Below are 15,883 nucleotides of genomic sequence, written 5' to 3'. Positions count from 1 at the left end.
ATGACAATACAATAAATGGCTTACATAAAACAAATTGATTCTGTTTGTTTTAGTGTCTTGTTGATTATTATTATTATTATTTTAAGTGGGCTACAGTTGGAATTTGTAGAATTTGAATCTGATAAATAATTAAGCCGGCATTACAATTCTTTATATTAAAAATTGTTTATTCATACCACTTTTAAAAATCTTCTTTCAACAGAGAATTCTTGAATTGGAAAGTTCCCTTGCAAAGTATTCACAAGATGACAAAAGACAATTGGAGGAACTAAGTACTTTGATAGAGTCTGAAAAAAACAAGTATAATAAAGAAATCACTGTAATGGTTGAAAAGCACAGGGAAGAGCTAGAAAACATGAAGCAGCAGGAGGAAGCACTTTGGACAGAAAAACTTCAAATCTTAAAGCAACAGCAACAGTCCACAATAGAGAAATTGAGAGAGAAACATGAGCAAGAAATGGATATAATGTTGAAAGAAAAAGAGACAGTTTTCCGTGCACACATAGAAGAGATGAATGCAAAAACATTAGAAAAGCTTGATGTGAAACAAACAGAGCTAGAAGCATTATCTTTCGAGTTATCAGAAACACTAAAAATACGTCATGACCTAGAACAAGAGCACTTTGTATTGAAAGATGGTGTAGATAAAATAAAGCAGGAGTCTGAGGCAAAACTGGAACAACAGAGAAACCAGTACCAGGAAAAAATTGACATGATGGTTAAAGAGCATGACATATCTGTCCAAGGAATTGAGAAGGCACGCACAGAAGAAACTAACCAACTCAAGGTACAGTTGGAAGAAAAAGAAAAACATCTGGAGGAATTAAAAGCACAAGAACATAAACTAAAGGAATCACTTGAAATATCTGAAGCTGAACTTAAGCAAGTGTCTGCTAAACTAGGAGACCTTTGCCAGTCACACCAAAATAACTCCAGTGAGCAGGCAAGGGTTTATGAAGGACAGTTAACAGAGCTGCAACAAAAGTTGACAAATATGGAAGCTGAAAAATCACATCTTAAAGAACAGATTGTAAGAGCTGAATCACAGCTGAATGAAGTTAGGACTGAATTAGACTCTTACATATCCCAGGTACGTGACTTGAGGCAGCAGCTAGAAGAGCAGAGCAGTGAAAATATGCAGAAAATAACCTCTCTAAAGCAACAGTATGAATCTCAACTGAAAGATCTCGGTACAGAGACTGATCAGGCAAAGAGAGATGTGGTTGAGAAGGAGAATCAACTTGAACAACTAAAAAAGCAGCAGAATCAACAAGTGGAAGAGCTCAAACAGAAATTATCAGTCAAAGAGGAGAGAATTAGTGCTTTACAAGTTGAATATGAAAATAGTTTAAAACATCAAGGAATAAAGATGGAAAAAATCAAACAAAAAGCAAAAGAGATGCAAGAAATGTTCAAGAAGAAACTTTCAGAACAAGAAGCTAAACTGAAAAAAGAATTTGAAAACAAGCAGTTGGAGTTCAGTCAGAAAGAGAAACATTTCAATGCAAAAATGTTGGAAATGGCACATGCCAGCTCAGCTGGAATAAATGATGCCGTGTCAAAACTGGAAATGAATCAGAAGGAGCAGTTGGAAAGTCTTGCAGAAGTTCATAGGCGGGAACTAGAAGAAGTTGAACAAATATGGGGGAAAAAACTCGATCAGCAGGTTGAAGAGCTCAAGGAAAAGCACGAAATGGAACTACATAAAAAAGAGAAGGAAGTTGAAGACCTGAAGCAGAAGCTAGCCACCTTCAGTGCTGAGAAAGAGGGGACTAACATAGAGATCACCCGGCTGAAGGAAGAACAAGTGAAGAGAGACGAATCTTGGAATGAATTGCAAGAACAACTAAAGCAGTTATTGGCACAGGTGAACACCTTGTCACAAAGTGAAACTGATCTCAAAGCACAACTTGAAAAACTAGAAGATGACCTCAGTCAGTCTCTGAAGGACCAGGCTGTATTACAGGAACAGCTCAGGGAGCAGAAAATAATGGAAGAAAAACACAAGATAAAAGTTACGGAACTGACAGATATGTTGAAAACATCTGATGAAAAACTCCAAATTCTGGAATCCTCACATTGTAAAGAACGTGAGGATTATGAGAAAAAACTAGAGGATAAACATTTGGCGAGTCAGCAAAAACAAATTGAATTTGAGAGGTTGTCAAGCGAACTAGCAGCACAGCTGGATATTTACTGGAAGGAAGCTGACACTTTATTGAAAACTAAAACCAATGAAGTAATTGAAAAATGTACTGAAAAAATTAATTTAGTAATCTCCAGAATTGCACATTGTCAACATCAAACTACAAAAATTAAAAAAGCAATATTAATTAAAAACTGTAAAATTCCTGAACTAGAAACACAGCTTAGACAAATAACAGAACATCATACTACAGTAAGTAGCTCTTTGCAGGAGTCAACACAACAGTTACAAGATAAGGAAAATGTAATTATACTCATGAAAGCTGACATTGAAAGACTTGTAACAGAAAAGGAGCTGTTACAAAAAGAAGGCGGGCATCAGCAACAGGCTGCAACAGAGAAGGAAACTTGTATCACACAGTTACGGAAAGAGTTATCTGAAAATATTAATGTCGTCACTTCAATGAGAGAGGAGCTTAAGGAAAAAGAATCTGAGATCTGTGCTCTCAACAAGCTTGTGAATGAACTAAATGTCAAACTTGAAAACAGCATAGGTTTAACAGAAAAAGAAGCAGCCATATCTTTGTTAAGCAAGCAACACCAAGAGGATCAACTGCAATTATTGAATCAGGTGCAGGAATTATCTTCCAGGGTTGAGTCACTGAGTCAAGAAAAAGCATCAGCTTTGGAGCAGGTAGACCACTGGATGAACAAACTGTCAGAATGGAAGAAAAAAGCACAGTTAAGGTTTACCCAGAATCACAATACTATTAAAGAATTACAAAGCAAGCTTGAATTAAATAATATCCAAGTTGGTGGAAAGGATGAAGAGATAAATCAACTTAAGGAGGAGCTGGATAAGCAAAGCAGGAATTTAGATAGTTTGAAAGATGTAATGGAACAAAAGCAGAGGAGAAGGGAAAAGCAAGAAGGAAAATTAACTGCAGAGTTAAAAATCCAAACAGCGAGAATTGCTGAGCTAGAGGAACACATTGCTCGGAAAACAGCGGAAAATGATTCTTTAATGGAAGAACTTAAAAGGCACAACCAACGAAGAGAGACTGAGCAAAAAGAGCTTGTTCTGCAACTTCAGCAGGCTGAGGTTGTAGTTGTCGAAAAGGACAACAGGTTCAAGGAGGCTGAAGAAAAAGTGCTAAGTCTTGAAAAGCAAATGGATTCAATGAAAGCTGAACTCGATACAAAGCAGAGAGAATTTGAACAAATGAAAACTGCAGTGATGAAAAGCAAAGAAGAGGAGTTGAAGATGCTGGAAGATAGGATGATTGCAGAAAACACTACTAAATTAGCAGACCTGAAAAAAAAGGCAGAACAAAAAATAGCTTCTGTTAAGAAGCAGTTTACCTCTCAAATGGAAGAAAAGGAACAACAGTTTAAGCTAGCTATGGAAAATCAGTTAAAAGATTTAGAACAAAAAATGCAGGAAAAAGAGGCCAAAATTATGGATTTAGAAGAAAAAAATAGATTAATAAGAGATTCAGCAGACTTGGAAAGAGAAATGATGCAAAAAGTAGAAAATGTAAAAGCTTCCATAGAGCAAGAAAAAGCCAGTGTGCTAGAGAACGTACGACAGATGTATGAAGAGAAAATAAGTGTAATACAAAAAGACTTAATAGATAAGGATGGATTATTGCAGAAATATGAGAACGAGCAACAAGAAAGTAATGACTCTAAGCTAAAAATGAAAAGCCAACAGGAGGAACTCTTTAAAAAATTGGAATGTACTGAGAAAAATCTAAAAGAAGAACAAGCTGTGATTGAAAGGCTCCAGAAAGAAATAGAGGAAAAAAATAAGAAATATTCTTTGTTGCTGGATCAACACACAAAAGATGGTGATGACATAGCAAGTATCAGAGAAGAATTAAAAGCCCAAGTACAAAAATATCATGATATGGAAAATGTGATTGGGGACTTCCAGAAACAGTTTCAAGAAAAGGATAAAGTGAGTCAGTCTTTGGAGCAGAAGATAAGAGAGTTGGAGGATGATATAATAAAGAAGAAAGAAGCATGGAAGGTTGAGATGGCAGAGGTAACTTTGAAATATGAAGAAAAATTGCAAGGGCTCCAGCAGCAGTTGGATGAAAGAAATAGCCAGCTGAAAGTTTTTGAAGAAAATGCAGAAGAAAAGACTAAATCTGATTTGGAGCTGCAGAAATTACTTGGTGATATGCAGACTCAGCAAAAGGACTTGCAAGCTAAACTGGAGGAGGCTGAGAGAGAGAAGCAAAAACTGCGCAAAGAAATAAGCAAGGTGCAGAAGGATTTGCGTACTTTGCGGAAGGAGCATCAGCAGGAACTAGATATAATGAAGAAGGAATCTTTAGAAGAAATGGAACAGAAAATCAGGTGTCTTCTATATTCCTTAGTCCATTAAACTATTTTTTTTTTAAAAAGTGATCTTTAGTCACTTTAACCTGAAGATGAATACATATATTTTTAAGCTTATTTTATACCAGTAAAATAGAGATTAATATTTTACTAAGGATTTATTTAAAAAAAAATAAAGCACTTGAAAGTAATCCTTCACAAACAAGTGAAAAATAAGTTTTAGTTCGTAAACCAAAGAAAAGTACAGTATTTTGCAAAACAATATATATCACTCTTGGTTTGGGCTCAGTGATGTTTTTTGCAGCTTTCCTATACAACTTACTCCTGGTGGAATTCTCCAACAAAAAAATAAAAATTCTGCACACAGTATTTTAAAATTCTGCATATTTTATTTTGTCAAAATAACACAATATAATTACACCAGTTTCAGTTATTTTTGGTCATTTATTTCAAAATACCTGTCAGCAAGTATGTCTGTAACAATATAGACAACAAAAAAGATTCAGGAAATGTTTTTTGACAAATAGATTCCCTACTAGGCATATTAATACAGAACTACGAGTAATAATTAATTTAAACTACAATACAGAACTGTATTTCTTGCACTCCTCAGAAGCAGTGCAAAGGCTTGGGAGAGTCAGGGGTAGTGGAGGAGCTGAGGGAGAGGGAAGTAAATTGCTAGGAAGGAGCCTGGGTGTGAACTTGGAGGGTTGTTGGGTGTCGGTGGGAAAAGTATGGAACAGGTTTTTTGGGGGGGGTGGGGAGGGATTGTTAGGGAGCTTCCCCCATGCAGACCTTGGCTGACCCCTAGCCTCTCCCATTCAGTCAGGCACATCTGCCCCTGTCCCCATGTGCCCTCACCCAGCCACTCCCCTATCCCTATGTAGCTCTGCATCCCCTTCCCCATCACCAGGTGTCTCTGTGCTCCCACCCAGCCACTCCCTGTTGCTGTGTAGCTCTGCAGCCTCGTCCCCATGTGTCTCTGCACCTCCCTTCCCCCTGTGGCCCTGTGCCTCAACTCCCATTCAGCCCCTGCCCCAGTCTGTCCTCCCCCACTAGCCTTTATGAGCCCCCTGTCTGGCCCTCCCAGCAGCCCCACACTGTCTGTCTCCCCATAGCCCCTGTCTCCTGCAAAGGCAGCTCTCTCTCTTCCCTCGCTGGTGGGGAGCTGCAGCTTTGCTCTATCACCACATCGCCCTCTGGTGGGAAAAAGGTGGAACTACACCAACATTTTGGCAGAAGTTTTTTTCTGCACACAAAAATAGAAATCTGCAGGGCTCATTAATTATGCATGCGTGCAGTAGTGCAGAATTCCCCCAGGAGTAACAAGTGCCTCTCAATACACAGCTTGAAATATACACACAGTTTTAATTTCCTCAAAATGGAGAATGGGGAAAGGATATTAAGAAAACATGATACTTAAGAAGATTTAGGCAGAGTACAACTATGGGCCTAAATTTGCAAAAGTAATGTGATTTTTGGATGCTTCATCTACCTTCTGAAAGGTTGCCCACCTTTAAGGTGCCTCAGGTTGTACCCAAAATCCAGTTGAAAATTCAGGCAGTGCACTTCAAAGAAAGAGGTACAAGCTGATTTAAAAAAAAACCCCAAAACTTCTGTTTGTGTGTGTGCACTTGTGTGTCATAAAAACATGATATACTGTTGAGAGCGCTAACAGTTTCTCAACCCAGGTTTTGTCTAATAACGCTGTCTACATGCAGAGCATTCCTGTCTTGATCTTCCCTGAGCAAAAGTCCCAGGACTCATTTTTGTTGGTCTCTTCCATCTTGGCAAAACACCTGGGCCTTCCAGGTGCATCCTATAGGAAAGGAGCAAATAGCCTCCCTGGGCCCCAGGGAATTAATCCCAGTGCCAACCTTCCCCTCAATGCAAAACCATGCTTAAGTAAGAGTCTTGGAGAAACTCTAAACTACTTTTGGTCTTTCCTTTATATGCCTCAGATCAGTAATGAATTTCTTGACTTTTTTTGTTCTGTTGTACAGAATTGAACAGGAAGATATTGAACTAAAGCACAACTCCACCTTAAAGCAGTTGATGAGGGAGTTTAATACTCAGCTGGCTCAAAAGGAAAGGGAATTGGAAACAGCTGTACATGAAACAATCAGTAAGTGAAATGTTGTTGTAATCTGGATTTGTTGTTTTGTTGTCTGTTACAAATAAAAATTTTCAAAATTTAAGGTTAACTTTCGTAGGGTCAGTTTCATATGGGTATCATAGAGGAGGAAGAGTCACAGATCTGAGTAGTAGCCATTGTTGTGTGAAGTTAGGCCTGCCTAGAGAGCTGAAAACCAGGTCAGGAAAAAAACCTGCTTCTGCAGTGGCGAATATTATTCTTGCCTAGGGAGCAATTGGAAAGCTTATAAGATGTACACTGGAAACTTTGTACTTTTGCAGCTGTTCTTTCTTATACCCAGAGATTGGGTTCCCTAGCTGTTGCTGTGGACTTCTGCACCTGCCAATGTATAAGACACCTGACTTGTGCATAGTTAACTAGCTTTTTAGGAATTTCTACAGGTAAATTGTAGGTATGTGAGATGATTTGTATCCTGTTAAATGAGACGAAAGTCAAAGTACAGTAATTGTATTTGATTGTTGAGTTTGCATTTTAAAACTTGTGTTCTCAGCACAACAAACTTATAACAAGCATTAGACCAGGGTGTCTGACTGTAGCCTTTGATGGCAATTGTTTAAGAAAATGTATATTTGATTATGAATTGGAAATTCACCCTGCAGCTTTTAGCGCTGAGAGTCAGTCTAACTTGTGCCAGCTGAAAATGGTCCCAAAAAGATCATATGCCAGCTGGGAATAGCTGGAGCACAACATGCTTCTTCATCTACACCTTGCCTGCCCCTGTGCCTAAAACTGTGAGGGAAGGGGGAAGCATAGGAACTGGCTATTCTGGCTCTGTGCTTGCTAGAGATGCCCTTGTACCTGGGGAATTGAGACAGGGAATTGCAGGTGTTTTCTGCTCCCTCATGCTGGCAGAATAAGGCATCTAGATTCAGGCCAGGACATGGAACTAAAACTGCTACAGTGGCTCTCATGGATGATATCCTGTCAATGGATAGAGGGCAGACATCTGTTCTTATCGTCTTGTACGTCTCTCTAGTATTCAGCACTGTTGACCGTGAGATACTGCTGTCCTATCCAAGAGAGGTGGCAAGGGTCCAGGGTAATATGCTAAAATGGTTGGGTGTATCCCTAGAGGGACACACCCAACAAGTAATGATGGGAAACTCCATCTCCATCACTAGACCATTCACTTATGGAGGCTCAGAAGGATCAGTTGTCTCTCTAGTCCTTTTCAACATCTACATGCACCCACAAGTTGAACTGGTCATACAAAGTGGACTCAAATGCCAGCACTCTGTAGGTGGGTCATGCAGCTCTATCTATCCTTCACCACCAAGATGATCCAGTGTTTGGACAAGATAGCTCATGAATGTAGAACAACTGGCTCAAGCTGAATCCAAGCAAGACCTCAGTGAGGCTGGTATTTTGAAGAGTTTGAAGAGTATTTTGAAGAGTTTGCAGCTACGGTGCAGTCTCCTTTGGTTGAAGGTACACACTCACAATTGGTCAACTGAGTCTTTAGTTTAGGAGTGCTTCTGGATTCTTTGCTGATGGTAAGGTCTTGTATAGCAGCATTCGTGGGTAACACTTTTGACCGTCTCTGGTTGGCTAGGAAAATCTGTTCCATCCTGGTGGATAAAGACCTGGCCTCAGTTATTCTTGCCTTCTTCACCTCTTGGCTAACTAGAACAATCGGATATACCTGGGCACAAAGACTACAGTGCTTAGGACACTACCAACTAGTACAGAATACTGCAGCGCTTCTCCTCAGCAATACAGGCTACTGCGAGCACAACAAACCTGTCCTCTGCTCTCTATGCTGACTTCCCATAGAATATCAAGTCAAGTTCAAGGTCTCAGTCCTTATCTTCAAGACTCTCCACGGCTGGGTCCTGGGAGACCACCTAAAGCCCTGGGATGAAGAGCATGTCAACAATTCATTCCCTGGAACAGAGGAACTCTTTAACAAAGGTAAAATTCATCTGTGTGAGACAACTTTCTCGGGGCCAGTCCTGGACTGTGGAATGAACTTCCTGAGAACCATCACAGACCTCACTGCCTTTTGATTGAAATGCAAAGCACACTTCTTTGACTTTGCCTTCTCTAACATAAATACATGTATATATTTTAAAAAAAAAATCCTCTATCAAAACAAACACTCCAGGGATGAGAGAACAAACATGCAGCAGATATTAGTCACGTTGCTTAATGCACAACTGGAAGGCAGTCAGTTACTATGTTCGTGTGCATGGAATAAAAACCTACATAGTATGGTAGCATTGAATCTCCTGCTAAGTATTGTGACCTTTCACCTTCTTGAAATCTGTTCGGCCCTCAGGCTGAAAAAGAGAGACACCACTACTTTTTAGATCATGTATAGCATGAATTGTTTGACTTCCTTGATTTTTGCCTCTTGAAAGATTTTTTTTTTCTCAGACACCTTTATAGAAGTGTCTTCAAATCTTACTTTTTAATCCTGTTCATAATGTGATGATGTTTTTTATTTGTTAAAATATAGCTACCTAATCAGTTGTGATATTCCTTGACTTTTTTAAAAAAACAGGTAAAGCCCAGGATGTGGAAACTGAACTGATAGAAACCCATCATGCAGAGACAACACAGTTGCATAGAAAAATTGCTGAAAAAGATGACGATCTAAAAAGGACTGTAAAAAAGTATGAAGAAATCCTTGAGGTATCTTTCTTGAGTGATCTGGTTCAGTACAGTATAATTCTGTTTTTTAAACTTCCCAATGGGTCCTTTTAGGCAAAAATTTTAATCTTTTTATAGGAGATTTTTAAAAACACATAATTATATAAATGCTTTTTACGGGTTTAATATTTCAGATTAAATTTTTTTGTTTAGATCTAAATATTCCTCTGCATTGTTTGCATTTAAAATCTTTCTGCATTTTGCTAGTCGGTGAGAATCCCAAGATAAACCTGGCTAGACACAAAAATAAGGCTAGTTTACTTTTAGTGCTCAACTGAGATCTTAATCCGGCAGCAAAGTCCATAAACTCCGGAGCTCGAGTAAGTTAATCAGGGCTCTGCTTAGTGTTGGGGTGGCTTCTGACAGCTTATCCACTCAGCTCAACTCCGAACTTGTCACTGAGGTTTCTTTATTGGCATACAATCAAGCTACTCTTGAGTTGAACAGGCTCAAGCATAGTGGATGGGTACCAGACATAATACACATCCAAGGTTACACAGAAATCCCCTTCATTTATATACACATTACACTCACATTCACTATACATTGCATTACATGTTTTGGGACTGGTTTGGTTATTTTAAAGGAACCAATCCCTATACAACATACTCTGTCCACTTGCTGTCATGTTCTTGGACTTAGTAAATGGTTCCCTGGGTGTCTCTTCCCCTCCTCCCTCCCATCTTAGCTAGCTCAGACATTGTCTGTTAGCTTAGTGACCTATTTACTTATCTTGGCACAAACATTCTGTTTTCAGCTTTCTGATCTAGTCCCCTCCCTAATTCTGTCTACCAAAAAATGAGGCCTACCTATGTTTACTTACTCATGTCAAGCCAGGCCTATACTTTAGGTTTAAAGGTCTGCACACACATCTGAGTGTAAGAGCAGTTTCCAAAGTGAAATTCAGAAAGTAAACAAATAGCATGAAGTAGTGTGAGGTTTTAAAAGGATTCAAGTTTAATAACCAAAGGTTGTGTTGGTTGCATAGTAGCAATTAAAAAACGTAAATGGTTTTGTCCTGTTAGTGTTCCTTCAGTGACCAATGTGAAGGACTGCATATCAGGCAAAGTTAAGAGGACTATGTTCTATTTTAAAAATAGAAAGAAATCTAAGGGCAGAGGACCATATTCTGATTTTATACCTCATGCATCCTGAAGAGTTCAGTGGACGGGCCAAGTGTGTAAGGCAGGGTAGAATTTGGCCCAGAATCACTTTCCCTGATTTCATTTTCTAATTTATAACAATAAAGTTAATCCCTTTGTGTCATAATTCTAATTTTTGTGTTTTGGGAGTATTCCCACCTTTTTTTCATCCACTCTCTTGTATGGTTTAGACACAACAAATCCTGCATTTTGGCAGGGGGTTAGACTAGATGACCCTTGCGGTCCCTTCTAACCCTATGTTTTTATATAACTTTTTGTGAATAGGGCTCTACTTTCAAAATCTGCGTAGAGCTTCCTCAATGTTTTTAAAATTCCTTTTGTTAAAATTTCTCTCAGGTTTCTGACATGCATTGTTCCTATCATGTTTTGGTATTTACACTATTTTGATTGCTGTGCAATTGAAATAAATGAAAAATATGAAGAGCTTTGTGTAGCTTGAAAGCTTTTCTCTTTCACCAACAGAAGTTGGTCCAGTAAAAGATATTAACTCACCCATCTTGTCTCTTTAATATCCTGGGACCAACACAGCTACAACACTGCAAACATTAATTTTACATATCCATCTCTTCTTTTTCATGAATTTCATAGAAATGATGGGTACCACTAGTGTATATAACAGAGCAGATGTTCGAGAAAACTACAAAAAACTGTTTGTCTCTATGTGTTCCAGATCTTAACACCCTCACTTCCAGGCAGCATGGTTTTGCTGTATTTAGCGCTTGAAAGTTAGCTTACATTACTTTGTTAGCAAACACTTTATTCATTGGTTCTATCTTGCTTCTTAGATCACTTTTTAAAAAGTAATCATAGATCAGCAGAATATTAGGTGGGGAATGTGTCAACTCTAAGATCTCTTCTTGGAATAGGAAATATGGCTATCTAATTAACTTTATAATAGGGAGAAAATGGCTATCCATTATTGCCCATCCATGTACCCCTTTATTAAATCATGATTTGAGCAATACATTTCATATCAACTTTCTTGCAGTATAAAAATGTGCAGTGTTCTTTAACAGCTATACATGTTATGGTATAAAGACTAAATAAATTACATTGTATACTGTAGAACTATTATGTATGCTTCTGCCTATATAAATCTGTGATTACCTTTTTAAAACTAGTTAGAGAAATTTAGTAATCTCAGTAAAGATTGTAATTTGACATCTGGACAACAAAGAAATAGATCAGTCTACTAAACTTTGTGATTTTATTTACTTTTTATTCTGGCATTTTTCAACAGGTGTCTCCTTATCTTTAATGAGAAATACTGTGTGATAAAGGTTTATGAAAGTCCCCCAAATGCGAGGATTTACAAGTCAATGGTAGTCTATAATTTGTGTTCTGTGATCTTCAAAACACAAACTAAAATATCTCATTAGAGGAAAAATTGAATGTTGCACTACAGTTAGGTTAATCTAGATTTATGTGAGAGTTAAAAATGAAGGATCTTGTTTAACGTGTGTAATCTTTCATTTGTCATAATGCCTCCCATGTGCATGCAGTGCAGGCTTTGTGGTTAAGATTTGGGAAATTACAATTTTATTGATGTCTTCATCTATCATCATTATGAAATCGGAATAGAATTTGGTTTATATATTGCCAAATTACAGCTGGTGCTTTACAGAACAGTGAGACTACAGTGTAGGCTGTGTGGCATGCATTAGAACCAAAGTCCCCCTCTTGGTGGTACTGACTGGGCCCAAAGGTTTGGAACACCAAGACATTTGAAAGCCAGTGCAGCTGTAGGAGATGCCAGAGAGCAGAGCTGAATTGTAGTGCCAACTTCCTGCTGCTTTTTCTGCAGCAGATTTGGTCAGGATTTTCTTAGCCATTGGTCATCCGAGAACTGGCGGGGAGGCACGGCACGAGATTTAAACAGAGTTTTGTGAAATAGATGTTCTTAAAACCGTTTCTTCATGTGATAGTCTACAGGGGTCTGAGGCCCAGATCCCTGCTCTAGCCCTCCATTTTCTTCCTCGTTGCTTATCCCTCCTCATCTTTGCACTCTTCCTCATTGTGTACCTTTGTCCTCCACTCTTCTTTGGGCTTGTCTACATGTGGAAACTGACCGGCTATTGTAGAATAATCATTATAGCTATTCTGTTTTAACTCCCCTGTGTGGACGCTCTCTATTGTGGAATAAAAGTGACTTTATTCTGTAATAATTGCTCCATTAATTTTTCTGGAATAAAGTCATTTTTATTCTGGAATAGTGTCCACATGAGGGAGTTATACTGGCATAGGTGTAGCTGAATACATTATTCCACTTTAGCTGTGCTGGTCAGTTTCCCTCTGTAGGCAAATCCTCAGTCTGTCCCCAAAGAAGCTCTTGGCTCCTGCTTTAGCATCTCTTCAATGCTACTTTATTAGGTACTTCTGGGGATGGATAAAATTTCATAGTTTTCAGGTATACTATTCAACCCAATTTTTCAGAGTTTATTAACATGGGTTGTAATATGTTTTCTGTAAATTTGGTTTCAGGACCCTTAGTATTGCTTCGTGTACTGTTTATATGAATACAAATTCAGTATGAAACAAAGACTATATCAGTTAATGTATCTGGATCTATGGTGAATCCAGTGACTTTAGATTAATCAGTAAAAGCACAGCTCAGAGTTGTGGGGGAGGGGCAGCATTGACTTTGTTCTACTCTGCTGTGTTATTAGCAGTACTCAGAAAAAATATTGTAAGGGTATGCATAAGCAGTAGCTATTCAGTGAGGTATGTGTTTTATAACTTTCAGCAGCAGAAGGCTAGTTTATATAGTTTTTTTGGGGGGGGGGAGGGGCAGGGGAGTTGTTGGTTTTTGTTTTTTAAGTCTGGTGCACAGACTCAAGGAGATTATAGTTATGTGAGAGTAGATAAAATTGGAGATGTAAACTTGATCATTGCCCTTTACTAAATAAAATAGGCTTAAATATTTGCAGTATCTCTTTTCCCCCTCCAGAAATTTCTAATCACTGCTGCTAGTTGCAATTTTAGAATTAAGGTAGATCCAGTGTGCTCTATTTTATCTCTTTTTTTGAAAGAGAAGATACTGTGAAAACATTTAGCCATGCTAAAAAGCCACTATCACTCCATCCCAACCTCAGTTTCTTTCAGTCATACAATTTCTCTGATCCTAATACACCTCTACCTCGATATAACACTGTCCTTGGGAGCCCAAAAATCTTACCACATTATAGGTGAAACCGTGTTATATCAAACTTGCTTTGATCCACCGGAGTGCGCAGCCCCGTCCCCTGGAGCACTGCTTTACCGTGTTATATCCGAATTCGTGTTATATCGGGTCGCATTATATCGGGGTAGTGGTGTTCATTTTTTCCTGGCCTATGCTCTCAACTTTATGTTGCTAGGAGCAACTCTGAACTTTCCAGTGCCATACTACTAATTCTTTTAAATATGGAGATGCTCCTTTCATCAGAGAAGACAAGTTGCTTTGGAATGTGAGGAAAAAATGGAGGGCAGAGCTCAGGCAAAATGTATTTACTGGTATGCAGAGACATAGCCACAAAGTGTACATCATAGTTTATGATACACAATATTGCAATCTTGCCTAGTGTCTTCTCTTGGTAAATTGTTATAATTGAATCTTTGCTCTCATTTTTCTCCCATATACAAACTATTGCCAAATCCTGTCTGTTTTTGTTTGTTTGTTTGTTTTTGTTGGTAACATCTCTAAAATACATTCTTTCCTTTCCATCTCTGCAGCTAATGCTTAGTCCACTCCTTGGTTATCTCTTGTCTAGATTACTATAACCTGTCTCTCTGGTTTCCAGTTTGTCTCCAAAAGAGGTCAGATGGTCTAACTTCCTGAATCAAAAATGGCTTGACCACAGCGTTAGGGCCTCAGCGAAGTTCCAAGAACAGAGATTTAGTACAACCGTAGAGAGAATTAAAATGTTTGAGACAAGACGTGATTAAGCCCCAGTCTTTGCCAATAAATTGGAGATAGAGTATAGAAAATTTTGTTTGCATGACATGTCACTTTCACAAAATATCTATTTGCTTACATTGATCTACCTACTGTACACCTTCTAGAAATATTGAATATCATTTGAATGCCTTTTTTTGTACACATTAAAGATGTATAATCCTTACTAAAAATTTTCAAAAAGCTAACTACCATATTATATACTCGTTCATAAGCCGAATATTTTTGGTTAAAAAGTGACGCATCAAAGAGCAGGGGTCGGCTTATAAACGGGTCTACACCAAAATTTGATGATTTTAAACTCTATGGAATCATTGAATTGAATATCTAATACATTGTTGTTTTGTTTACCTGGAGCGTCTGCAGGCACAAAGCCCCTCAAGTCCCAGTGGCCGCGGTTTGCCGTTCCCAGCCAATGGGAGCTGTGGGAAGTGGCGCCACTTCCCGCTGCTCCCATTGGGAATGGCAAACCACGGCCACTGGGAGCTGAGTGGCTCCATGCCTGTGAACACTCCAGGTAAACAGAACGTCCCAACCCGCCAGCGGCTTACCCTGACAGGCCGGGAGACAAAGTTTTCCAACCGCTGAAATATAGGGTCGGCTTATGAAAGGGTCATACAGTTTTTGCTATTTTTACCTATCCATTGGGGGGGGGGGGTGTCAGCTTATAAATGAACGGGCTAATGAACGAGTATATACAGTAATTGTTTTTGTGTTTGACAATTGAAGTTTTGCCAGTATTATCTGGTAAGTCCCTAAATGTCATTCCTCATTTTCATGGTAATATAAATTGAATAGTCCTAAACTTTCAGTGAGAGCCTTCGCATTTCAAGTTGATTATTTTCCTCTCTGTATGAAGCTGAGCTATATTTTAAGTGCTTTTTGTCTAATCCACTGAGAAGGTTTTAAGTGTTTAGACATTAACTGTGTATTATGTAAATTAATGCACTTATTTTTCATTCTGAAGGCTCGTGAAGAAGAAATGACAGCAAAAGTAAATGAGCTGCAAACACAGCTGCAGAAGGAATACAAACAAAAGCTGGCAGATGAGGAGAATAGGCGCAGGGAAGAAGTGAGCTGACATTAATATTTATACTTGTAACTTTAGGCATTAGTTTCACAGTTTTCATGAGACCCTGTAGTAGCTGTTAATTGACGTGGGTTCTATTTCTATATCAGGTCTTGGCTTTCTTGTGCGATTCTGAATTCTTTGACCAGTCTGTTTTCTACAAGTTGTGCAATATTTAATTTGATCTTGTTTTAATAGTTTGCTTATTGGTTGTTTTTTCCCTCTGCTCCTTTGTTTTTAAACATTGACTTTACACTGGAAGCACTTGTAACTTGTTCAAGAGGATGCAAAATAGCCCATTTTGATTATATGAAATTTGGAATTGGAATTCAAAAGGACATAAAAATGTTTCTCTACCTCAAATAGGGGCTGATATTAAGCAATTTTTGTTCATGGAAAGATGGATATACACTTCATAA

General features: G+C 38.4%; 1 protein-coding gene across 1 annotated transcript in view; it reads left to right on the top strand.

Annotated features, from left to right (window-relative positions):
• GOLGA4 (golgin A4) overlaps nt 1–15,883 on the top strand; it is a 78,166-nt gene that overhangs the window by 31,526 nt on the left and 30,757 nt on the right. Inside the window, exons 12-15 of the mRNA XM_065397853.1 lie at nt 203–4,509; nt 6,495–6,616; nt 9,150–9,280; nt 15,363–15,467. Of these exons, the coding sequence (XP_065253925.1) occupies nt 203–4,509; nt 6,495–6,616; nt 9,150–9,280; nt 15,363–15,467 (4,665 nt within the window). The remainder of the gene's footprint in view (nt 1–202; nt 4,510–6,494; nt 6,617–9,149; nt 9,281–15,362; nt 15,468–15,883) is intronic.

Source organism: Emys orbicularis, chromosome 2 (assembly GCF_028017835.1).
Source record: "Emys orbicularis isolate rEmyOrb1 chromosome 2, rEmyOrb1.hap1, whole genome shotgun sequence".
Lineage (NCBI taxonomy): Eukaryota > Metazoa > Chordata > Testudines > Emydidae > Emys > Emys orbicularis.
Note: the sequence above shows the minus strand (reverse complement) of the source record. Positions and strands in the feature narration are given on the sequence as shown.